Source organism: Budorcas taxicolor, chromosome 14, assembly GCF_023091745.1.
Source record: "Budorcas taxicolor isolate Tak-1 chromosome 14, Takin1.1, whole genome shotgun sequence".
NCBI classification, from domain to species: Eukaryota; Metazoa; Chordata; class Mammalia; order Artiodactyla; family Bovidae; genus Budorcas; species Budorcas taxicolor.
In genome coordinates, this window is record NC_068923.1 from 47,254,226 (window position 1) to 47,281,169 (window position 26,944).

General features: G+C 41.1%; 1 protein-coding gene across 2 annotated transcripts in view; it reads right to left on the reverse strand.

Moving 5' to 3' along the window:
* Positions 1-26,944, reverse strand: part of NCOA2 (nuclear receptor coactivator 2) — a 281,147-nt gene that overhangs the window by 82,566 nt on the left and 171,637 nt on the right. For both annotated transcript variants that reach the window (XM_052651443.1, XM_052651442.1), the window contains exons 3-4: positions 10,938-11,042; positions 8,240-8,412 (exon numbers count right to left, since the gene is read on the reverse strand). In XM_052651443.1, the coding sequence (XP_052507403.1) occupies positions 8,240-8,412; positions 10,938-11,023 (259 nt within the window). In that variant the 5' untranslated portion in view covers positions 11,024-11,042. The remainder of the gene's footprint in view (positions 1-8,239; positions 8,413-10,937; positions 11,043-26,944) is intronic.

The window sequence follows — 26,944 nt, forward strand, 5'->3', positions numbered from 1 at the left end:
GTGGCTAAAACTCTCCACTCCCAATGCAGGGAGCCTGGGTTCAATCCCTGGTCAGGGAACTGGATCCCACATGCTGCAACTAAGACTCGATGCAGTCAAATAAAATAAAATAAATAAACAATAAAGATAAAATTACTTAAAAAATATGAAAGGCCTTTTTTAAAATATTGTTTCTTGTTACACATGAATGAGACATTTTATAGTTCTCATGTTTTCACTTAGTTTTTATTCTTGTTGTTTTATTAATTATGAGCTTTCTACACCCCACACAGGAATCAGAAGCATTGAAAAAAAAAAAGGGACTTCCTTGAGAGTCCAGTGGTTAAGACTTTGCTTTCCAATGCAGGGGGTGCGAGTTCGATCACTGGTCAGGGAACTAGAGTCTACATGCCTCAAGACCAAAAAACCAAAACATAAAGCAGAAGCAATCTTGTAACAAATTTAACAAAAACTTTAAAAATATGTTTAACCACATTAAAAAAAAAAAAGCTTCTCTTCCTAGAACAGGGTATCTCTAGTGTCTGAAGACCACGGTAGGTGACATCGACAGAATTCTACTGGAGTTGGTTAGGAATTTCTCATTTTATGTCACTTTCTCCAAATTACAAAATTGCTTCTGGTCCTGTGCTAACTGTTCCGTTTGGCCCTGACCTGCCCTTTTCAGCCTCAAATCCAGTCAAATGCTTTAATCCATCTTTCTGTAGGCAAACAGTCCAACACTGCACACACCCGGTGCCACAGAGGGCTCCGAGCATGTCTCTGCTCTGCTCCCTGTTGGAAAGCTGCTCTCCTTTCCTCGATTCCCACTCTCTCGTCTATTAGATCTTACACTGTTACAGAGAGGCCCATGTCTACTTTGCTGTCCTCCTCGAAGCCTCCACCCATGTCAGTGCACACAACTAGCTCCTGCTGTCCCTTTGTGGCCCGCAGTGGCTTGTGTACAAGCTGATTCCCCTCCAAACGAGTGAAAGATCCAAGGAAAAGAACCAAGTACTTATCGACTGTGGGATTCCCCACTAATGATAAACATTATATCCTGCATATAGTATTTACTCAGTAAAAATTTTATGGAATAGATGTTTGTTCTGGAATGAAATCAACATACACAGGATAGTGTCAGAATTTCTCTTCCTAACAGTGCAAGGTGAGCAAGAAAACAAGAGATGCCTGTCTTCTATTAGTGTGTGGAAGCCAGTTTAAGTCTTGAAATGAGAGCTCATGTCATAAATTGTAAAAATCCTAAAGCATTAGGGCACACTGAATTATTTAAATCCTTTTCATCTGAAAGCTGTTAAATATAAAAAAAACTTCCATATACTTAGGGGGGAGAAAAAAAAAACCCAAACCAAGGAGCTCCCATGAGGAATGAAAGCAAGAATTTCAGTCAGCTCACTAATTTTAAGGATTTCACTCATAGTATGAGCCATTAATCCACATGAAATTATGAAAGTGAATTATATGCAGATCAGTGGAAAAATCCCTGGAGGAGGAAATGGCAACTCACTCCAGTATTTGCCCAGAGAATCCCAGGGATGGAGGAGTCTGGCGGGCTACAGTCCACAGGGTCGAAAAAGTCAGACACGACTGAAGCGACTTAGCACGCATGCACAGTGGAAAAATATTTTATCTTCATTAAGAAACTGTAATATCAAGGATATATTGTTGATCCTAGGGGTATTCTCAAACAAGGAAATAAAATTCCTTCATTTCTGGATGCATGGAGACCTGTAACAGTTTCAAGTCTTCAAGAGTAAGTTGGGACTGGATTTGTTCCTGTGTTGAAGTAAATAAGGAGGAAATGAACACTGCTAAGACTCTTGCCCTCTTTAATTCTCCTTAAAGCAAGATGCTTGAAACTGCCACTCAGCTAACAGGGATCCGGGGCGGGGTTGGGGGGAGCCCACATGCTGCGGCACGGGCAACAGAGCCTGGGAAGGGGTGCAGACAGGGTCACAGCAAGCACTAGATTTTGTTTTGCCTTTTTTCGGCCAGGTTGCAGAGCTTGTGGGATCTTAACAAGGCATGGAACCTGGGCCCTGGCAGTGAGAGCACCGAATCGTCACCACTAGACCACCAGGGAATCCCCAAGTATCATATCTCTGAGCTTTGTCTCTGAATAGATAGCTTCGAAAGGTCTGTTTAAAATATCTATGTTAAAACAAAAAGCACCAACATTGTCAGTAATAGTATGAAGGCTTAAATCTGTAATAGAGAAAACATCTCAAAACAACTTGCGTCCTTATCAACACCGAGTCCTTAGCAAGAAAGCCAAGATTCATTTGGATGAGGATGCCAAGTCCAGTCCATGGAATTCTCCAGGCCAGAATACTGAGTGGGTAGCCTTTTCCTTTTCCAGGTAACTACTCCAGTAGTTACTACTGTTGAGGAAGTCTCTCTATCTGCCAAGCACGAGATTAGATCCTTTATAAACACACTGAACAGACTTCATAAGACTGATGTACAGTGGACATTATCATCCCTTTTTTACAGATTAGGAAGTAAGGGCCCAGGGATGTTAGGGAATTTAGACACAGTCCTACAGTAGTAAAGAGGGAGACTGGGCTCATCTGATTTTAAATACACCTCAAGCTCTTAATGAGCTTATTATATTGATGAACGTATTCTGCCAGCTGGATTTGGTGCTTGCCCTGCACTATTACACAGTCTACTCTTTTGGCTCACTTTTATGTCTGGCTGGCTGGCTTTGGCCATTTAATCATTAGCAGCATTTTTAGAAAAAATAGGATATTAAAAAAATGACAATTGAAATTTAAGCGATATATAGTATATAAGGGGCCACCATTTTTTTTTTAAACTTAGAAGATACATGTTTTTTAAGTCTAGGTCTCATATTCATTCTCTAACTGATCAAAGATTAGCACCATCATCAATCCTTGCCACGACACTGATTTCAGCAGGATGGTATATAAGAGGGCACGCCCGAGAGATGCAGAGTTCACTCGCCTATCTTTCCAGGGCAACGGATGACTCTACTGTCACCCTAGGGTTTCATCACAGGGAACATAAGCAATGCCTGGGAGCACCACCCCAAAGTCTGATTCACAGATATCCCAGCCCTGGAAGGGATCTTATATCAGAGCCCTTCTGCTTACTCTGCCTGGTGACAGCTATTAGTTCACACCTAGGTGTCAGCTCTGAATAATTTAATTTCCATCACAAGGTCTTCATGTATTTAACATGGGGAAAAAGAAGACTGAAAGGAAAAATATAACCTCAATAGGCTCTACATTTTACTTTTACATGCTAGAATTAGGCTGTTTCCATTACTATTTCCTTGAATTTTTATATAATGAGCTTATGAATTTGACTCACCCACATATAGAATACAACCTGCACACCCCTACACCCACCAGAGGTACACTGGGAAATGCTTAAAAACCAGCTCCTTGTGGGGAAAATAGTAAGTATCAAAATGTTTATTATGAATTTTACTAGTAAAAGGATGTGGAGTATATAATTTACAAGTGATAATAAAATATATGACACCCTCTGTTGCAAATTCCATAGAGCCAAATGATTCTAACAGAATGTTTGTTGACTTTTGCCAAACTCTTGTCTTTATAGCTATCTTATGATTACAACTGATGAATGGATAGAGTTCTGACACAAATGTTGCTTGAAATTTTCACTTAAGTTAATAAGACAAAAGTAAAATCATGAAAATACATGGGTAAGATACACAGAAATCCAATTGTTTGTCAGTTTGTGACTCTTCTGATGAGTTGGACAATATTTTTATGTATATTTAATGTTAAATATTGGATGTTAATTAGAGATTTGCAGTGACCACCACGGTCTAGTATTATATTTGTTTCTATCATGTTTCTTATCACATAAGACAAGGGCCTCTAGAGAAGAGGTAATAGTAAAATGCAGTACAATAATTAGGAAATGAGGAGTTTTAATCTTCCTTACCTTTTTTTAAAATATGTAATTTAATTGTTAAGTCTAAACAATTTTCAATAATGGTTGTGCTTATTAACTGATAAAATTCTTAAAATTTAACAACTGGCTCTTGATGGTTGACACCAGTTGACTTCAGCACACCACTGCCCCTCACCCTCTCTTAAAATACTCATTTTTTTATGCTATGCTCAATTGTAGGGGAAATTTACATGTATGAAGCAATCCAAAATCCCAATGCTCTCATACTACAATCAAAATTAAATCATTAGAATAATCACAGTGAGCAACCAGAATGATCTTTTAACATGTTGTTTGATTCAACAAGGAATTTGCCCCCCAAACTGAGCCTGTACAAATGCAAGTTTCTAAATATACTTTTTCATTTTTATTGCTATCTACATTCAGAAAAATAATAAAAGGATAAAACAAGTTTCTCCATTGACAGATAAATGTATCGCAACCTATATTCAAATATATGCACTAAAATGGCTTTAAATAAAAGGACAAATGTCTCCAAATAATACAATTCAATTTAGATTATTATTTTAGAAAGATAAGAAAAAGTGTGGCTTTGTTGGAGTAATAGAGGAGATACTACCTTAAAAGCCCTTTCCTGATGGCTCAGACTGCAATGTAGAATCTGCCTGCAATGCAGGACACCCAGGTTTGATCCCTGGCTCAGGAAGATTCCCTGGAGGAGGGAACGGCTACCCACTTCAGTATTCTTGCCTGGAGAATTCCATGGACAGAGGAGCCCAGCAGGCTAGAATCCATGAGGTCACAAAGAGTTGGACTCAACTGAGTGATGTTCACTTCACTTAAAGAGGGCAGTGGAAATGTATCAGTTATTTGAACTCCCCTCCTGTTTTGGTCACTTTATACTTCAATTCTACTTTTTTAAGAGTACATGAGTCACCGAGTATTTTCCATAGAAAAATTTAAATTTAAGTTTCTAGCTAAGGAGTGTGAAATTGGACCCAGTCATCCAAAATTAAATCACTTGTATTTTTCTGTGAAACAGAAGCAGTTATTAGTCTTCCCAGTTGGAAAAGAAGATAACTTACTACTTATGACTATTCTTTGTAGGTTATGGATGCCACAGATTTTCACCATTGGTATGCCACATAGGAAGAAATATCTCGCTTCAGTATTCAAAAGCAGGGGTCGTGGTTCAAGTGCAGACTCTGGGTGTGCTTGGTCTGCTGCTACGAGGTCCACAGCTGCACGATGCTCTTGTAGAGCATCTACCAAACCTGGGGCTCAGAAAGTGCTTCAGACAAGGGAGGATAACTTATTTAGGTAGCTGGTAACCTCCCTTCCAAATCCCCATCCTTTGGGCCATTTAAAATCATCTTTCATTCTCTGCCTTTATTCCCAAGCCTATGGAATGGGGAGGAGCAGCTGATGGCTGAGCAGACTTGAGTGAAAGACCCCACCCGGCCGGGCCGAGCTGCCTAAGCTTTGGACTGGGGTGGGTTCCTTTTATGGGAGCCCGTCTTCCAGACTGTGTAGCCTTGAGTGTGGGTCTCATGCAACCCGGCTTAACCCCTCAGAACAGTGAGGGTTTTATTCACGCTACCACCTGTGACAGGAATACAAATGAAGTCTGGATGATGCGGTAAAGATGACAGTTGGATTCTATTCACATTGACTGGTAGCTGGGCGGGTGGAAGTGCACAGAGAGAAGGAAGGGTTCCATTCTGTCCTTCGTGCTGCTTTTGAACATTCGCTGGTTGCCAGCTCCTGAGAAAAATCAAGGTGGGGGCACAGAGCCACACAGAGTGTCCACCTCTGGTCAGCAGAGGCTATGCTGAGTCCTCTGGCCCCAGAAAAATGTGACTTTCTTCAAATGACCCTGTAGGGGAGAGTAGGCACAACCATGTCCCCACCTTTTTCCCCCTCCTTCCATCTAAAAACGAAGAGCTCACTGTATGAGATCTGAGCATAGATGAAGGAAAAAAAGGGGTTTCCCAGGTGAAGCTAGTGGTAAAGAACCTGCCTGCTAATGCAGGAGACGTAAGAGATGTGGGTTCAACCCCTGGGTTGGGAAGATTCTCTGGAGAAGGAAATGGCTACCCACTCCAGTATTCATGCCTAAAGAATCCCATGGACAGAGAAGCCTGATGGGCTACAGTCCAGGGTCGTAAAGAGTTGGACACAGCTGAGCGACTTGGCACGCAGCACACACGAAGGAAAAAAGATGCCTTTCTTCTGAATGTGAGAAAGATGTCTACTGAATATGCACTAAATACTGTGACAAGTACTTGCTGGGAATGTTTACATAGCTCCTTATTTCTTCAACAACCATGCAACCTAGAGGCTGTGATTCTTGAATTCTCTATGAGGAAACCAAGTCATAGAGAGCGAAAATAATTTGCTCAGGTTCAAAAAGTTTGTAAGAAACAGAACCAGGATTCATGCCTAGCTTCCACCTGGTTTGATTCTAAGGTTCCTGCTCTTTCTAAAAAACAATTTATTAAACTAGTAATAGTCTTAAAATATCAGACTGGTCAAGAAGTGAGAAGTATGCTTGGACTTTTCGTTAGGGTTTTAACTTCTGCTTTTCCTTTTCAAAACACGTTACTTTTCAAATTAATGGGAACATTATTATAAGAGGGAGACGTGACAGGGCGTTTATTGTTGCTGCTTCTTGGGTGGTTGTGGTATGCGGCCTCATGATTACACCCACAGTGAAAGTATGGCAGAGTCCCAGCGTGACACATCTTAACGTGTTTTATGGTTTGAAGGGGGGAATACCAAGGTTTTGCAAAACTGTAAAACCTTGTGCAAGACCTTGATAGTAAAACACATACATATGTAACTGTTTTAAAGTGTGGAAGTTTTACCTAAAAATCTGATGTTCGCAAAAATGAACCATTCAAAATCTCCAGAAACACAAAGCAAGAAGCTTAGTGATTTCACCACTGCGATGATATCAGCACCTAGAAATGTGGCAACTTCAGAGCACTGCAACCTTGAACCGGTTATTTCTTCTAGAAAATTTTGGGACTATGATTTCATCCATTTGCTGGTACCAAATTGAGATGAAACTGAGTTGTTGATAACTAGTGAATCTTAAAAGAAAAAGAAGAGGAAAGAGATTAAGGCAACTAAGGCAGGCATTGAATAGACTCTCTGTGAAAGCTGAACATTATGAAGATATAATTTTGATGAGAAACCAGGAAACATTCATTTTTAGAGTGGGCTGGTTTCAGAATCTGTCTTGTAGATGCTATGTGTGTGTGTGTTTCAGTTCTTAGAAGACAGAACTATACTTGTAAAATTATATCTATAATTTATATATATAAAACTTAGCTCAATATTATCTATATGAAAATGGAAAATGTTATGATGAAAATATGCAAACAGGATTTTATGATGGAGGGCAGCAGGCAAAGCTGCAAGCTCACGTATAGAAACAAGACATTATTTTTCTAAAATCTGCCTCTTTTAAATGTTATATAAAAAGCAGATAAAAAACACAACCCAATACGAACTCTAACAGGATGCATTCAAAAACAGATGACAGGAGGTAACAGTCTCCTTGGCCCTAAAGGAAGGCAGTGTATGAACACTTCACGAGCATATATTGGCCCTGGGTGCTAAGATGCTGTTCATACTTGCCTAATACAATTTTTTTTGGCACTACAAAGTCCGATGTGATTTTTAAAATACTATCTTCTTGAATTTTTTTCTACAGGCAAAAATATCAAAGGAAAGAGGCAGAAAATGAGCTCAGGGGAAAAAAAGAAGAAAGACAAGAAAAGCACAGGAAGAAAGCTGTCATGTTTTGTGTTTCAACTCCACAAAAGAGTTCTGTCTCGAGGTTGAGCCTTTCAAATCTCTTGTCATTCGGGATATGAAACTCTAATTTAGTGGCGTGGCCAGCTGACGCTCAGACTTAAACATGCTGACGAGCTGAAACAAGAGGTGGCTCACTTTCTTACTTCTGGTTTCCATCCTTGCCTGGCTCCTCACTTGCAAATTCTGACAGTCACTCACTCTGTGAGCTATGAAAATACCAAGGTGGCGTGGGATCAGTGGGCACCTAATTGAGTTTTACTAGATGAAAAGTTCCATCACCCTGCCTCACCTTGGCCCCCTCCATCTTTACATTGATTGTTGAATTTTATACAGAGCCTATTTATAAACCACTGCAAGTGATACCTGCAATCATCTTGCACTGTGACATCATCTTCTCATCAATAATTTAAGCCTAAGAAATGGATTAAAGGGACTCTGAAGGGATTTCTCACACATGGAGAAACAGAAAGCAACTCAACTCTCCAAAGGATTTATTTGGTGCTCTTACCTTGTTCTTTGATCTGACGAATTTGCTTCACAGTTTCTTTTAAGATTGCACATTTGTCAGGTTTGAAGTTAAAGTTGTCTATGTCGTTAAAATTAGCAAAAATCAGCTCTGCAAGTTCTTCGATATATTTATTTTCCTGTTCACGGTTACGTTTCTCGGTGCTCCTTTTGGGGCTATTATGAAAGAGATAAGAATGTTAACTACATCCTAATACAGAGAGCAAACAAAAGTTACATGTGGAAACATGGAGGTACTTTGGGGGAAAAAATCCTGAATTTCCCCCAAATGTTGCATTTTTCTTTGTTTTTAAATCAACCTTGTCCCAATTAGTAATTACAAATTCACTTATGCAATCATTTGGTCAATGTGTTTAATGTCTTCCACTCGACTGTATGTTTCATAACGACAAGGATGATCTGCCCAGCATTGTGCTTAAAGCGACACTTGGTACAACAGGCATCTAATTTATTATTAAATAAATAAGAGTTTTAGAAATGGAAAGGAGCTCATGCTTATAAAAATTTAAGATTAAGAAAGGGAAATTAAACTAGTTATAACAGGAATAAAAAACTTCATGGCAAAATAATGAAAATAAATCTTCATCATTTCATACACTTCTTTAGGATGTTAATAATTAAACCCAACGGTCTTTTAAGATAATGTTAAAAAACCACAGTGCAGCTAGAAACAAAAGTGAAACTAACCCAGGGTCTCTGTTAACTGTTCAGCTGAATGGCATGCAAAAAGTAAACAAACAGTCCAAATTCAACGTGAGTTTTAAAACATTAATGGAAAGGAGGGAAAAATAAAAACTGGCAAGATCTTCTCATCTGAATTTGATGAAAGAGCAAACTTAGAAGTTCCCTTTGATAATTACAGGGTGTCATTTTTTTTTCTCAAATACAGCACAGAGTCCACTGGATGACATTCAAACAATATAATAAATAAGAAAAGTACACTATTCAGAGTACAAGCTTGCTATGTTCTTAATATATAATTATTTGTATGTAATACCAATTTATAAAACTTTGTAATTTGTAATAGACAGTCATATGCTTGCATTTACATATTAGCATTATTTTCATGAACTAATAAACCTAAGACAGAACACAGTTTCTCTATTTTATAGTGACTGCATGATTCGTCCAAGATCACTCAGTGACCAGAACTGGGTTTTGCAAAGTCTCATTTTCACTCCTGGCTTCTACTTTCTTAAGTCTGGAGAAAGGAAGGCAATGGCTGCCACGCACTAAAGAGCCAAATTCCAATTCTGGATCCTTCTACCCCTTCCACCTCCCTCTATCACCCCAGACCCCGAAGATACCAACTAAATGACACACGTGTGAGAAGGGGGAGCGGGGGGTGGGGGGGTAGAAGCCGTGCACACCCCCAGAGCCAGCAGAACACTGGAAGAGAAGAGGCTCTATTTACCACCCGCCTCTGTGGCCAGGACTACGGGCTGTAAAGGCAGTTTGACAGACAGGCTGAGGCTGGCCAGGGAGGACCACGGAATCCAGAGGGTGCACATAGGAGCCGGGGTCTGGGGCTGTAGTGTGGTCAGTGGCCATTCAATCTGGCAACTAGATGGGGAAAAGGCTTTCTGCTCTTTCTCCTGCTCCCAGTGCTCTTCCCTAGTATTCCTCACCCAGTCTTTCTATTGGCCACTGAAATACAAGTGGCTGTTTAAATGTTAAAAGCATTTACATGATTTAAATCATCAAAAGAGTGACGTCTCTCTTCTACCTCTGTTCCCTAGTCCTCGTTCCCCCCAACAGGTAACAATTCTTGTGTCTCCTAATTACCCTAAAACCATACGGATTCTTATTTTCTTTTTCTATAGAAATGGTAGGACACCATTCACATTTTCTGAACCTTGCTTTTCCTCTGTAACAATATTCTTAAGAAACTGCTAAGTATCAACCCACAAAGAGTGTCCTCACTCTTTTTCAGAGCTATATTGTATGTGGATGTGTCACAGGTGTTTACATAGCTCCCTACAAATGTTTAGGGTTTCCTACTCTTTCATGTTTATGAACTGCGTTGCAGTGAGCAACCTCATACATAAGTCATTTTGCATGTGTCAACATATATCATTGGAAAATTCCTAGAAATGGAACTGCTAATTCAGAGAGGATATGCATTTATAATTTTAACAGATACTGCTGTATTACCCCATATAGAGGTCATAACAACCCATACTTCCACCCATAATATATAACATGAAACTTGTTTTAAAAAATATTTGTTTTATTCACTGAAGAGCCTCAGTCTTTGTAATCAACTCAAAAGCAACAGGATTTAACATTTCATTTCTTGCTCTTAGAAGGAAAGAAAGAGAAAAGGAAGAAAAAATAAAAGCTGATACTTCTTAGCAGCAAACCTTTTTACTATGGGATCTCTTGTCTTTTTGACATTCTAAAAGCAAAAAGGAGTAAAAATGTGAATTCAAGATTATGTAGAATAAACAGGTTTTAAGAGTCAGAGTACAGAGAGAACCTAGAGGAAGTATGGAGCCTGCCTCTACTTGTAAGAATAAAATCTGCAACTGATCCGCATATCTAAAATACAAGTTAAATAATATGCATCCAAAGGCTTGACAGTTAAGGAGAAAAACCAAAGAGAGCATGGGAATCAAGTGTGAAACAGATACGATAAAACTTCAAATCCGAGGCTCAGGTGTGCGTGGTGAGAGTCTCACCTGGGTCCGAGCTGGTCAGGACATTCCTTGCGCTTCCGCGTCTCTGCCCTGGATGGGTCAGGGGTGTTTTCTCCCATCCCACTCATCTTGAACACATATCAGCAACTGAAACAGAAAACAGAGAGAGCAAGTGAGCAGAGTCGATGGTCAATTCCTAATGAGAAGACTTTTTTTTTTTAGTAACCTGCTTAAGTTAAACAAATGTCAAGGTGAACAGTTAGAAAACAAACAAGCCTACCTCAGTGGGCCCACTGTTGCAACAGGAGCTGTATGTCAACAGCACCTGAACTACGATCTGCTATCCCGGTGTTTCTGCTGCCAGCCTCCAGTTTCAGGAGGAATGGTGCCCCGCGTGAGAACTACAGGTGCTGTCAGGGGCTCCTCCCAGTCTCTGTTTGGGGTTGGCCAACGTTACATCTGCACTGCAATCACTCACTCGTGACAAACAGCCCCGGGAAGAGGCAGTGCCTCGCCACAAAGCTGTCTTTCCAAATCTGACCAGGTTGCTCTGACACCCCTGTCCTGGCAAGCAATGTCCCTCAAACAGGAATTCCCCCGCCCCACACCAGGCCCTCCTCTCCCAGTGGCTCCCTCCCTTAGTAGTGACTTCTTCTCACATCCTGCCACTCAGACTCTACCTCCTTCCCTGATTCTAGCTGCTATCACCGAAGGTCTTAAGATGCACTCAAAAGATTAGGAACATTATTGACCTTAGTGGGGGAGGCCACTTATTGGCCCACTTGCTGAATTCCTTTCCCTAAGAAAAGAAGAAAATGAGAAGGAAATGACAACCCACTCCAGTGTTCTTGCCTGGAGAATCCCAGGGACGGGGGAGCCTGGTGGGGTGCCGTCTATGGGGTCGCACAGAGTTGGACACGACTGAAGTGACTTAGCAGCAGTAGCAGCAAGAAAATAAAAGGATATATAGTAAGAGAATCAGTGTGTTCACATGGGTCATCACGAACACCATCAAAATAACATTTATATCTGCAAATAACAAGAGCGACAGAGATTTACGTTTCTAAAGAACTATGCAAAAGGACTGGCAAAGATTTTGAGGAAATGGAAGATGGTTGTTACTCAAGGTGTTTAATAACTGCTCAGCAGAGAAAAAACCGCAGCCCCAAAAGTTTAAGTCACCATTTAGCAATCTCTCCTTGGGTTCCAATTTTATGCCACTTCCTTCTGCCTTTTGTCCCCCAGGCTGTGAAAACCACTTTCGCCCTCCTTCACTTCCTGCAGTGGCTTCTCATCCTATCTAGCCTGGAAAAATCAGAGGGAAGGGCGAGTTGGGAGGTCAGAGGCTTAAAGATGATGCTGGAAGAGTGACAGGTCCATTGAGAGCAAGGACAAGGAGGCAGGTGGGCTAGGAGGGCCAGGCAGGCCCGAGGGTGAGAGCACCGTCACACACCCATCAACTGCCCGGCTGTGCCCAGGCTAGGATCTGGGTGCTCCAGCCAGCACTCTCATGTCTTCTGGCCTCAACTCTGATCTAACAGGGGAGGGGAATTTTATATATATATATATATATATATTTTTTTTTTTTTTTTTTTTTTTTTGAGGAATCACATGTAAGGAGAACCAACAGACACTGGATCAGTTGAGGGAGGTGGCACCAATTATATTCTATTCCACAGGCTGCATCAGGAGGGGACAATTCTGGAAGCTAGTATGGGAGGTTCCTGTTGCTGGGAGTGACATAACTAAGTGTCAAGGCCCCGCGGTGCACTCACAGGTTTGGGCTGATAAGTATAATCTGTATTTAGTTACTGTTCATTTAGCATTTATCCTGCACCAAGCAATTGCCAGATATAATTTAATCAGCAAAAACAGACTATGAGAAGCTGGAGAGCAGAGGCAGGAACTATACCCAAGTTTCACCATGTTAGTTATGGGACCTTAAGAAGTTATTTCTCGTGCCTCGATTACCTTTTCTGTAAAATGGGGATAATCATTATCATCCATAGCACAAGGCCATGGAGTGGCCCAGCAAAGGGTGGAAGTGGGGCTGATACACAGGTTTACATCCTACTCTTCACTACAAAGCTATGGTAAGGGAGTGCCTCATCAAAATAGCCGTTCTTCTTCGAATCACGGGTCACAGGCCAGGTGCGAGAAGCAGCACAATCTGGACTGCCTGGCTCCCATGCTCCAGTCCCTACCCCTGCCCTAAATATCATTCATTCATTCCTTCAAAGACTGCCTGCCCGCTGCTGTGACTCAGGCTTGGCGTGTGAGGGACATGAGGAGGGATGTGTCTCTCGAGAAGAAGATGGGGGAGAGGAGAGAAATTTATGTAGGAGATTTATATGGGAAAAGCTCCACTAAAGAGAAGCAGGTGTCCTTTGCACTGTGGGACACTCTGCTGGTGGGGAGGAAGCAGGGTCTGAGCTGGGCTGTGAGCAGGTGTGGCAGTTGCTAAGGCATCGCAGGAGGTATAAAAGATGGGGGGCTTCCCTCGTGGTCCAGTGGTTAAGAATCCACCTTGTAATGCAGGGGACACCAGTTCGATCCCTGATCTGAGAAGATCCCACATCTGTGGGGCAACTAGACCCATGTGCCACAACTATCGAGCCTGCACTCCAGAGCCCGGGAACTACAACCAGTGGGTCCACCAGCAGCAACTACTGAAGCCTACCTGTCCGAGAGCTGGTGCTCTGTAGCAAGAGAAGCCACCTCAACGAGAAGCCGGCACGCTGCAGCTAGCGAAAGCCCATCCACAGCAACGAAGACCAAGCACAGCCCCAAATAAAAATAAATCAATCAATATTTAAAAGGACAGACGGGGGAGCAAAAACACCAGAACCCAGCTCTGATGGCACCTTCCAAACATTCTCTTTCAGTATTTCTCCTAGAACCACAATTCCCATGGCTTCACTCACGAGCATGTAAAAAAAAACAACCCCAAACCATAATGCATCCAATCTGAGTGAGCTCTCAACAAGCGACCCAGGGGATTTCCACTCTGGAAATAGCTTTCTATCAAAAAACATTTTTATCATCAAAACAGAATCCCCAATCTGTAACAAAATACCCCATATAGAAGGTATATGTGATAAGTTTGTTGATAAAAAGGCCACCACCCCCCTAAAGTATTTAATAGTAATACTATCGGAATGATCAGAAAGATTCTCAACATTTAGCTAAATTAAGAGACTGATTTACTTAAAAGTCGTATATACTCAGTTTGGGGATTTAACATTAGCGTCAGCATCATCTACTTTTACTTTTCCCCAAACATATGTCAAATAATTGTAACTCTGCATGAAGGGGCAGCACTGATGCATTTCAACAACGCACTGGACAGAAGGAGGTGTGAAGCCAGGAGCACAGGGTTCTGGTCTAAGTACAATAAAACCATTTGAGCCAAGTTGTAAAGAACCTGCCTGCCAATGCAGGAGACATAAGAGACTCGAGTTCTCCCTGGGCTGGGAAGATCACCTGGAGGAGGGCATGTCAACCCACTCCAGCATTCTTGCCTGGAGAATCCTATGGACAGAGGAGCCTAGCGGGCTACAGTCCTTGGGGTTGCAAAGAGTCGAACATGACTGAAAGGACCTGGAGTGCACGCATGTTTAATATTTCACTTGAGCCACCATGGCTTCCCTGGTAGCTCAGACGGTAAAGTGTCTGCCTGCAATGTGGGAGACCTCCGTTTGATCCCTGGGTCAGGAAGATCCCCTGGAGAAGGAAATGGCAACCCACTCCAGTACTCTTGCATGGAAAATTCCATGGATGGAGGAGCCTGGTAGGCTGCAGTCCATGGGACTGCAAAGAGTTGGACACGACTGAGCAACTTCACTGGTTCACTGGTACCTACCCAAGGCTGGCTCACAAACCACTCTATTTGTAGCTTTAAAACGTCACTCATTTTCTCTTTAAGTTATTTAAATGCCAACTTTCCCTTTTTATTATTATGTGATGGCACCTTAACCCAGCTCCCCTGGAGGCTCAGATGGTAAAGAATCCACCTGCCAATGCAGGAGATGGTTCGATCCCTGGGTCAGGAAGATCACCTGGAGAGAGGAACGACCACCCACTCTAGTGTTCTTGCCTGGGAAATCCACGGAAAGAGGCCTGGTGGGCTACAGACCTTGGGGTCGCAAACAGCCAGACACAACTTAGCAACTACACAACTTCAGCACATTTCTTCAAAACCTAAAAATTTCAGCTCTTCAAATTTCTTGTTTTTCTGTGTCTGCCCCATATGTGGTCTTTTTCGAGCAACTTCCCTGGGCTATGTGTGTCCAGGACACATTGCCTGCCAACCTTTAAACCACCAGAGGGAAGGAAAAGGACAGGGGTGTGTGTAGTCACTGGCCAAGTTGGGGACAGGCGGATGCACTCTGCCAGCTACAATTATCAGGCTGAGATGCCCCGACTGAATCACTCCTCATCTACAGGGAAAAAACTCTCAGATGGGAAAAAAAGGAAAGAGTGAATTGAGTACTGGAGCGGGGGGAGGAGGAGGGTGGGGAAGGTGGTGACAGGAGCGGACGGCTCCTGCTTGCCTCTCTCCTGCCTGCCACAGGGCCAGAAGCGGACGGAACCCCACAGCAGACGCGTGGATTTACACCCTGCCCCTCAGCCGGTGAAACTACCAATGACAGGACCCTCATCACAGAGAAGAACCAAAGGGCTCTAACCTTTCTAACTGATGTTCTGAACCGCCCTGTCAAGCCTCAGCTGGCAGCAAGTGGTAGTACTTCATGACAGAACACAGGTGTGCAAGTGTGTGTGCACACGTGCCTAGGTGAGTTATTTTTGTTGCCACCCAAATAACAGATAAAAACCAAAGACAGACAGTATGGCTTCGAGTATGCATGCGTGCATGCTCAGTCGCTTCAGTCATATCTCACTCTACGGGACCCTTTGGACCGTAGCTTGCCATGGGATTCTCTAGGCAAGAACACTGGAGTGGGTTGCCATGCCCTCCCCTCCAGGGGATCTTCCTGACCCTCATCTCTCATGTCTCCTGCACTGGTAGGAGGGTTCTTTACCACTAGTGCCTGGGAAGCCCTCCAGTCTGCATGCACACATAGAAAAATCACTGAAAATGAAACAAACTGCCAGGCATAAACTGGGAAATAGGGACCAACATACACACAATACTATATGTAAAGCAGGGAATGGATAAGAACCTACTATATAGCACACGGAACTATACTCAATACTCTGTAATGACCTAAATGGGAAAAGAATCTAAAAAAGAGTGGCTATATGTATATGCATAACTGATTCACTTTGCTGGGCATCTGAAACTTAACACTGTTCAAATCAACTATACTACAATGAAAATTTATTAGAAAATAAATTGTATATACAGATGAGTGTTAATGAAATTTTATAGATCAAAGTTAAATATTAATTTCCAACAAAGGGAAGGAGATGGAGAATACAGAAGGGCAGCACTGAAGCTTTAGACATTTTATTTTGTGAGCAGGTTTAAACAGTTTCTTAAACGGTCTACATGTTTTCAACATTCACATGAAATTAATGTTCTTGAGCATTTTTTTCTGGATTCTGAAATGTTCAGTATAAATCATAAAAACTGAAAATGTCACAAGTAAACTCCTGGCTCATATCTGATAGGAAACTACAGTCATTGAGAATAAGCCAGTTTCTACAAAACACTGGGGGTGGGGGGAGCATGTGTGAAAGGACGAGACTGGAAAAGAAGTTTCAGTTTGTCCATTCTTGCTATCTAGAGCAAAACAATAGCCCTGCTGTTACTGATAGCACATCTTCCCTTACATCCTCTGATGTCAGCCTGTACAAACTAGACAGTAGAGCAAAGAACCAATGTTTGATTTTCTTAAAGTAACAACAGTTTGGGCAGGGGTGTGTGAGTAAACAATGTCAGTTTAATGCTTTGCATAATATGATGAAAGCAAATAATATGTTAACCCTCAACATAGCTTAAAAAAAAAAAAGCACTCTTCTTGCATGAAATTCATCACTGAAACTTATAAGGTAACAAAGCAGGTGTGAACACCTCATGCCGTTAAAACCAGTCAATCATCCAGAATTCATGTAAATGGTAATGTGTATTTTATCTTTTATCAGCACTGGCCATCTTCCAAACAGGGCCTGTAAAACTGTCAGATTTATTACATGCTGAACAAATTCAGTTAAAAAATAAATAAGGATAATACTACTGCTGAAATCCAAACATAATAAGTGATCAAACATCAGATCTCTATTGCCATTTTCAAGAAATACTTATAAAACATTAGCTTGCTACGAAATTCCTACTTGGAGATGAAATTTATAATGAAAGGACACACAGCGCTGTTGAAACAACTTTTCTTATCAACACCTTACGTGGGGAGGAGCTGGCTGATAAATCACCCAGCTCTTGCTACGAGACCAGAAAGGCTGCTATGCCTCCCAAGGCCTTCTGGCTCTTCTAAAACGCTCTCTACAAGATGCAGGCGACACTGTTGTGTCACCTGTGGTCTGATTCTTCATAAACTTAGTAAGACAAAGAAACACTCAAGTAATACTAAAAGTGTACACACTTCTGTTCGCTTCAACACTTTTCCATTTCTATCCTATTGAATTCATCATGAGACGATAATCTTGGAGGGCCCTCCACAGCTCAGAAGTCCATGTCAAAAGTTAGATGTATACACTGTTTCTCTATCACAAGTAAAAAACATTTGTTCATTCTAAACTGTAAACAATTTTTCCCTCAGAGTATACTGTGTTTCAGGAGGGTCTTGGCTTTTATAAAAGAGAATTTTCTGGGTCAGACTCTGAAGAAGTTTAAAGAAACAGAGCATCTAATGTTGAAATATACATAATGTGCCTTAAGGATGTAGAGGCTTGAGAAAGGTAGAAAATCAAGTGGGCCAATCATTAGATGTCAGTTAGATGATACAGCAGTGAAGGCAGGGGAAGGGGAAGAAATCACTTTCTAAACAGTGTCAACTAAACAAAATTACCCAAAGCAAACAATATTTTGGCAAGACCCCAACTCTTGGCAGGAGTTAACAAATTTTCCATGCAGTACATACATAGGCTGTATGAAAGGATATATTGTTGGTTCATTCAAACAAGCAGACAAAGAAGCAACACACATACAAACACAACAGAAGCAGGACTATGAAGACTTACTTAAGGCAGGGATGAAAGGACAGAGAAGACGACCAGACTTTCCCTTCCCATCGGCAGAACAAGTAATGCATTAACACAGTGACAGATGATGCTATTCAACACTTCAAAACTAAATTTTAGTTAGTAAAATGGTCTATGATTTTCCCCGAAGTGTTACTTTTTACTTGATCTTAAGAATAGTTTTAACTTCATCTTTACCCGACAGTATTTTGTTTCTTGCTTTTCATACAATAAAGTTTTAGTTTACCCCATACATTACAGTGTGTATTTACAGAATGAGACTCACAAAAGTGCACGTTAATTCATGGAGTGACAGCAGTCAGGTTGCTGAGTTTTAGGAAACTCCCTTCATATAAATCCAGAAGAAAGGGCATCTGATAGGAAACAAACTCTCAGTTGAACTTCACTACCTTTCAGCAACTTACTCTACACTTGCCTTTTTAAAGTTAACTGCAATAAGCCAAACACATACTATTATTATTATGAGATGATTTTTCAAAGATAAACAGTCTCCAGTTGGACACAGGAGTCAAAAAAATACCACAGGCTACCACTACAGCTCTTCTCCAAGTAAAATGGCTTCACCACCTACCTTTTCTCATGCTGTTTCTTACTCCACGGGAACAGTAATAACTGTGTATAAACAAATGTTCAAGCTACAAGTCCCTTCCTTCTCAGTGTGCTGCACTCTTACATTTACTTCTGTATAATGGCCTTAGAGTGGTATATTAGACAGTAACTAGAAGACATATTCCATTTTCTGACTGAAAGCCAATAATCCTCATGAATTTTTTAGCTGAGAGACACTTCAAGATGCCATTGGGAAGACGGTGAGAAACACATTAGGCTGCAAATGTGCGGCAGCAGCTTTTTAACACAGGCTACAATAATCAAGTAAGTGGCTAAATTCGTATTCGCTGGTTACACAAATATTTTGCTGTGACATTTCCATCATTTCCATCTCTCCAAAAGAGGGGGAAAATATCCTCTCTGAAAGTCTTTTCTTAGCAAAATTCAGTGCAGAGTGTGTCAGGATGAGAGAGCTTTCTAAGGTGTGTGTGTGGGGGGAGGGAGGGAGATCTCATTTGACGATAGTGGCATAGGACAGTTTCCACTTTCTCAGTTCTCACAGGCTAAGGTCCTTAATTGCTGGTAGCGCAGATGGTAAAGAATTTGTTTGCAACTCAGGAGACCCGGATTCAGTCCCTGGGTTGGGAAGATCCCCTGAAATAGCAACCCACTCCAGTATCACTGCTGAAGAATTCCATGGACAGTCCATGGGGTTGCAAAGAGCCAGACACAACTGTGCGACTAACACACACAAGGTCCTTAATGCTGCTCCTATACCCAACTATGTCAGCCGGTGCTAATACAGACAGCCAGGAATAGCAAGACCGGGTTTTAACAAGGCCTCGTATGAGGAAACACCCAGGGAATAGCTTCATTCCTTGCATAATGTAAGCACTTTAAGCACCGTGTACTCAGTCCATATTTAATACTTGGAAAACCAGTTCTCACCAAAGGCTTGGTATTCTGGAAAGAAGTCATCAGACTAAGAACCACAATGTAATACTTGTGTTTTGAGTTTCATAACTTGTCCAGATTAAAATTCAATTCTCTTTCTTTACTCTGAAACCCATTTTAGACTTCGAGATTAAAAAAAAAAAAAACCCTTCCTAATTTATGAGAAAAACTTACTGAAATGGTTAAGAGCAAGACAGCCTCTACTCACATAAAAAGTATTTATTATTCAGTTGTAAAACATTTTTAAATAAATGACAATATTCTCCCACAGTGTAATATGTTGATTGCTTTATTATTATTTGGGGGAGGGGGCTAACATTTATTGAGTACTTAAAAGAGTCAAGCACTTTTCTTACTTAAAAACCCATTTTGTTCTTTCTGTATGTGCAAGTACATACACACACAGAGACTAATCTCTTATGGATTATCTAACCTCTCTGACCTGTTTCCATAAGTAATTTGTTCAAGTTACACAGATAATAAAGGACAGGTCAGGAGTCAGACTTGGTGTAATTATAACAGCTATCATTTACTGAATACTTATCACCTTAGCAGGTATTCTCTAAACACTTTATACATAGGTAACACCTTTAGTTCCTGTAACTATGATTATCACCATTTTACAGATGAGGAAACTGAGGTATAAACAAGCTACAGTAAGCTGGTCAAGGCCATATCATTAGAAGTTTCTTAGAGTTCATTTGTGAATCCAAACAGCTTCGCAGTTCTTAATCACTACAACATAAGCACCAAGGCTCCTATCCTTTAATACTTTCACTGAAGAGAGAGACAGACTCATGTAAACTATAAAAAGCAGTATATTTTAATTCAATTTGATAAATGCTAAAAATGTAACTTAAAAGTACCCTTTTTTTGGCTAAAAATATAGCAGTATCATTGCAAAATGCAAAATACTGTAAAAATGTGTAGATTCTTTCTTCTGTTCGTTCAATAAATAATTAATGCAGCAGGCACTGTTGTAGGCATGGAGATAGAGCCTGGAACAAAACAGGCAAGAGCCCTTGTCCTGTTAAAGCTCACATTCTAGGGTAGAAAAGAAATCTCGCATCAGCTCATAAGCAATTATACCCTGAAGAAAAATGAAGTATTAGTTATTAGTGAATTTATTATGAAGTACTGAAATAATAAAACCAGCTAGGAATTTTCTCTGGCGTACCAGGAATTCTCAGTTTCATTCAAGATAGAAAAGGCCTTCTTTTCCTACAGAATCAGCAGTGTTAATTGGTTAATTTTAAAAGGCAGTTATCAAGAGCAATTAGAGAAAATGATACCTACTACTTAAATCATTTCATATCAACTTTAAACATAATACATTTGAGTATCAGTCTCCACTGGGGTTTCATATTGTCTTTGTTGCATAAATCAGACCTATCATTAAGGCATTGTCTACTACTTTCAATTTCTGTTTATTTAAAATATAATTAGAACTCATAGACACTTCAAGTTCTTATAAGTGCTCATGAGGTATACCTTTCATTATTTTTGCCAGCCTTTTACAAATGCAGATACATACTTGGGAGCAATTTTGATCCATCTGACTGAGTCTTTTCAAAGTATTTTAGTTTTTATAGAAACATATATATCTTTTCACACAAACACTTAATCAGTTACATAATATTTATGTACTTACAATAACAAGGACAACTAGCATAAACCAGTCTGGACTAGAAGTTGGCCTTTTAGTAGGCATGCAATGTTGCTGCAGTACAGAAGGGTGGGGTGTTCTGTTTTGCCCACCAGCCTGGGGTATTTAGAGCCTAGCATTCTTGGGATTTACAGAGGGAAACACAGATCACATGGTCCTTTCAGCCTATCAGTCCCAACGGAGCTTGATTATGAAAATCAGAATTTATGCAACACTAACTTGAAGGCAGAGGTCATGAAATCATTCAGTAAGTTTCACTGAATTTGTATTACAGTCCATGGATGGTTCTAGGTATTGGTGGATACCAGCAGTGAAAAAAAGAGACCAAGTATTTCTCCATAAGAGAAATAGTGAAACAAATAAACATTTACCATATGAAGTGGTGAACAGAGCGATTTAAAAAAACTAAGGGTTAGGATACAGTATACTGTAGGTGGGGTTGAGGAGCACCATTTTACCTCGGTGGTCAGGAAAGTTCTCTCTCAATAGGGTGACACCTTCCTAACAGAACTCTAAGATCCAGAATGCTGCTGCTGCTGCGAAGTCACATCAGTCGTGTCCGACTCTGTGCAATCCCATAGACGGAAGGCCACCAGGCTCCTCTGTCCCTGGGATTCTCCAGGCAAGAAACTGGAGTGGGTTGCCATTTCCTTCTCCAATGCACGAAAGTGAAAAGTGAAAGTGAAGTCGCTCAGTCATGTCCAACTCTTAGCGACCCCGTGGACTGTAGCCTACGAGGCTCCTCCATCCATGGGATTTCCCAGGCAAGAGTACTGGAGTGGGGTGCCATAGAATTTCTTTATTATGCAACTGTTTAAACAAAATTCAGGTAAAGCTGTACAATGCAGTGGCTAAGAGTATATCCTCTGGTGTCAACTCAGGTTTGGACTCCCTGGAACACCACATATTAGTTGTGTTAATTACACTAATTAAACCCCACTGGACCTAAGTTTCACTTCTAAAACTGTAGGAATAATAATACTTTTATAAGCTTGTGGAAAGCATGGACTGTAAAGAACATAGAACAATGATTGGCACCTAGTAAGGGCTTATTTGGGCTTTCCAGGTGGTGCTAGCAGTAAAGAAACCTCTTGTCAATGCAGATGTAAGAGACGTGGGTTCAATCCCTGGGTGGGGAAGATCCCCTGGAGGAGGGCATGGCAACTCACTCCAGGATTCTTGGCCTGGAGAATTCCATGGACAGAGGAGCCTGGCAGGCTACAGTCCATGGAGTTGCAGAGAATCAGACATGACTGAGCAACTGAGCATGTACAAGGGCTTATTTAATAGATACATTATTATATGTTGAATTTAATAGCATGTAAATCACTGTGGATGATGACTGCAGCCATGAAATTAACAGATGGTTGCTCCTTGGAAGAAAAGACCAACTTACGCAGCATATTAAAAAGCCGAGACATTACTTTGCTAACGAAGGTCTGTCTAGTCAAAGCTATGGTTTTTCCAGTAGTCATGTATTGATGGGAGAGTTGGACCATAAAGAAGGCTGAGCTCCAAAGAACTGATGCTTTTGAACTGTGGTGTTGGAGAAGACTCTTGAGAGTCCCTTGGACTGCAAGGAGATCAAACCAGTCAATCCTAAAGAAAATCAGTCCTGAATATACATTAGAAGGACTGATGCTGAAGCTGAAATTTCAATACTTTGGTCACCTGATGCGAAGAGCTGATTCAATGGAAAATACCTTGATGCTGGGAAAGACTGACAGTAGGAGGAGAAGGAGATGACAGAGAATGAGATGGTTGGATGGCATCACTGACTCGACGGATATGAGTTTGAGCAGGCTCTGGGAGTTGTTGATGGACAGGGAGGCCTGGCATGCTGCAGTCCAAGGGGTCGCACAAAGTCAGTAAGACTTAGGAACAGAACTGAACTGAAATGCTTATGAGACAATCTAAGTTGATGGTGAACTACAGTTAGAGAGAAAAACTAATTTATAGGAAAAAATTAGAGGAAATTTCACCAAAATATTAGCAGCTAAGTTGTTTAAAGAAGAACTATGGGTAAAATTTAATTTCTGTATTTTTCCAAATTTTTTTTCATTACATCAGATTTTGATGAGTTTACCAAAAGGAAAAAAGGAGGGAGGAGGAAGACCCGGCTGTGTCACTGGAAAAAAAACAACAAGCAAAACAGATTCTTTTAAATGACCAGCTCTCCAGAATGCAAATCATAAACATACAAACTGTTTACATGCTATTTTTTAAGGAAAACTGGGCATAAAATGAGGTCAAGCTACTCTATGGTAAGAGGTATGAAAAATGCCTAAAGTGAATGAAATAAGAAATTGGACCTAATTTTACCATTAAGTATTAGCAATGAAATTTAAAGTATAAATTCTTTCCTTTTACCAAAGGATATTCTCTAATAGTATTCTGTAATTACTGAAACTCAATTACAACCAAATTGTTATATTTTCCAAATTCACCCCAAGTTCTTCTAAATGAGAAAGATGGAAGCTTTTGGTCCTTTTGGACTCATTACTATCTGTTAGTCTTAACTTTTGGAACAATCTCATGTTTTCTCTCTCCCATGGATTCAAGTCTTTTAAAGCAAGAACAATGTCCAAGATGTCCAACAATGTCCACCAGAGCCTTCCAGCAAAGGTTACTCAAATCACTCTTCCTCCTCAGAAAATCTCCTCTTTCAAGTTCAGCTGGAAAGCCATCCTCTTTATGTGGGCCTCATAGATTTCACTAGGAAGAAGTAAAGGTTCCCTTCTACTGAATGTTTCCTGGCCCATTACTGTGCTCAGTTGCATCTGATTCTGCAACCCCATGGACTGTAGCACGCAGGTTTCCTCTGTCCATGGGATTTTCCAGGCAGGAATACTGGAGTGGGTTGCCATTTCACCCTCCAGGGGATCTCCCTGACCCAGGGATTGAATCTGCATCCCCTGAGTCTCCTGCACTGGCAGGCAGGTTCTCTATCACTGAGCCACCTGGGATGCTCCTCCGTGGTCCACAGGACTTACAACCAGGATAATGCTTCTTTCTCCTGCATCATTAGTTGCTTGCTTCCCAGTGAGGGTCCAGGCCACTGTCCTGGCACCCACACACTGCTGCCTCTTGCTCCAGGTTCTGGGTGCCAGAGAGCTAACACACTCGCTACTTTTCTCATTCATGCTCATTTCACGCCAAGCTGTCCTATGAGTTCTTTATCTCCAGTCAAATGGGAACACGAAGCAAAGGCAAGACATGTCCCGGGGACGAAGTATAGAACCCAAACAAAATGTCTGCGGTTACAGAAGAAAAAAGTACGCAGTTATATAGCTCCTCTGGGCAGTTTAAATTATGTTTCCCGTATAAGAAGTCTTTTTCTGGAATACTCTTTTTTATATTCTTTCTCTAACCTCTGCCACAAAAGTGGAAAGTGAGCAAGGAGGAAAAACTTGGTTTGGTGGGAGGACAGCTGATTCATTTTTTCACCATACAAATTCCAACAAACTTTCTTTTGGTCAGATCGTTACAATAACTCCAAACAGTATTCACTACAAGGCAAGGCTGCCATCAAAAACAGAAGGCGGCGCTGGGTCAACAGCACCCCCTCCCCCAACCCAATTTGGTCTTAGAAAAATAAGCCAAATTAAGCATTTTTATTTGCAAATAACACATACCTACAGAAGGGCTTACTGAGAATTACTAGACTTTAGAAAGTTATATAAGCCAAAACACTTCCTTTAACCATTTTCTTCTCTCCCACACATTGGTAATCATCAAAACTAACCACACTTTAGGGGCTTCTCTGGTGGCTCAGACCATACAGAATTTGCTTGCAGTGCAGGAGACGGGGGTTCGATCCCTGGATCGGGAAGAACCCTGGAGAAGGGAATGGCTACCCATTCCAGTATTCTTGACTGGAGAATCATGGACAGGGGAGCCTGGCAGGCTACAGTCCATGGAGTCTCAAAGAGCTGGACATGACTGAGTGGCTTTCATTTTTCAACCACACTTTAGCTTATGAGAGATTTGCACTTCAGTTTAAGTTTCAAACTTGGGACTCACAGCTTTCAGTGGAAGTAATCACGTCATTAGTATCGTGACATACAGGGGAACCCAATTCTCTGACCTCAGGATCAGAATGGGTGGGGTGGGGTGGAGGCAGGGTGGTTGGAGAACTTTCTAGATGTGACAGATTGAGAGCAGCACTGTTCTGGAGAGTAGTCGGTGGACAGCTTTCTCCTCTTTCCAGCTCCAGACACAGAATTACTGCATTTTGGGAAACTAAAAATATTTAACTGGACTCAAGAATGGAGCTTCTAATTACCCTTTTGGTAGTTAATACCAACTTAAACCCAAATGAGTTGACAGTGTGTTACAAATAATAATTTAATGGATTACATAAGGGTGGTCTAGAATAGGCATTGAAATGATTAAAACAAACTCCTCCTGTTGTAGAATATGTCATTCTATATTTTTATATATACATATAATTTTGTTTATTTATTTTTGGCTGTGTTGGGTCTTTGTTCCTGTGCAGGGTGGGGTGTTTGCTAGTTGTGGGGTGAGGGCTTCTCATTTCAGTGGCTTCCTTGTTGTGGAGAACAGGCTCTAGGGCTTCTGGGCTCTAGGGCACAGCTCAGTAGGTGGGGTATACGGGCTTAGCTGCTCTGCGGCATGAAGGATATCTTCCCAGATCAGGGTACGAACCCAAGTCTCCTGCACTGGCAGGCGGATTCTTTACTACTGAGCCACCAGGGATGCCCTTGGTTCTGCACTATTTATTTCAATTAGTCCTAAAAACGTGTTTGCACTGAGAGAGTAAAATGTCATTGTTTTTGTAATACCTACACCTATGGATAAAGATCTGTAAGGCCACTGTACCTTATTTAACCATAACTGGCAAGTAATCAGCATGAAATGAAAACTTGAAGAAAATTAAGATAATTGCTTGACATATCAGAGACACATAACTGCATAATATTCCTTTTTCCTAGTATTGGGGCAAAAAGAGAAAGAATTCATTAAGCTGAAACTCAAACTCTGGTTTCAGTTAAGCCAGATGATGTCGAGAAAACTAAGCTTTTGGAGAAATTATAACACATTATTTATGTAAGTCCACAACACAGGCATATGATTTCTTTAGCTTACTGTTTTAAGGCAGTATTTCAATATCAAGAGTCACAACTATTAGGGCAAAAACACATCTGGGCCCTGGACAATTTAATTTTATATAAGATTAAGTTTCTAATTAATATGGGTCTCTTTTTGGTATTAAACATATAACCTAAATTAAAGGGTTTTAATTTAAAAATCTACTTGCATTTCTTTCCTTCTGATGTTCAACTGTGCTGATAATTATTAAGTAGCTGCTTGAGGGCAAATTCCTGGGCTCTCTGGACACTGTAATGTCATCCCTGAGTAAAAAACAGAACTTAGCCTCAAGAAGTCAAAGATTTAGGAAGAAGAGACCAGAAGGCAGTAAACTAACAAGGGATACAGCACGCAGGAAAAATACCACGTGCTCGCAGAGGAGAAATCTCTTCTTGTCGGGGTGGGGAGCCTTGGCGAAGGTCTGATGAATGGCTGAGTTAGGTTTTGGAGAAGGAGTATTACATTTCAAAGGGAAGCTGGGATAGTGGGAGGGTGTCTGAGGACCAGAGATGCTGGGGGACTGCAAGACCATGTGATTTGACAGTTGGGGGTGGGGGTCTGGGCCTCTCCAACAAGCCTGAACCTC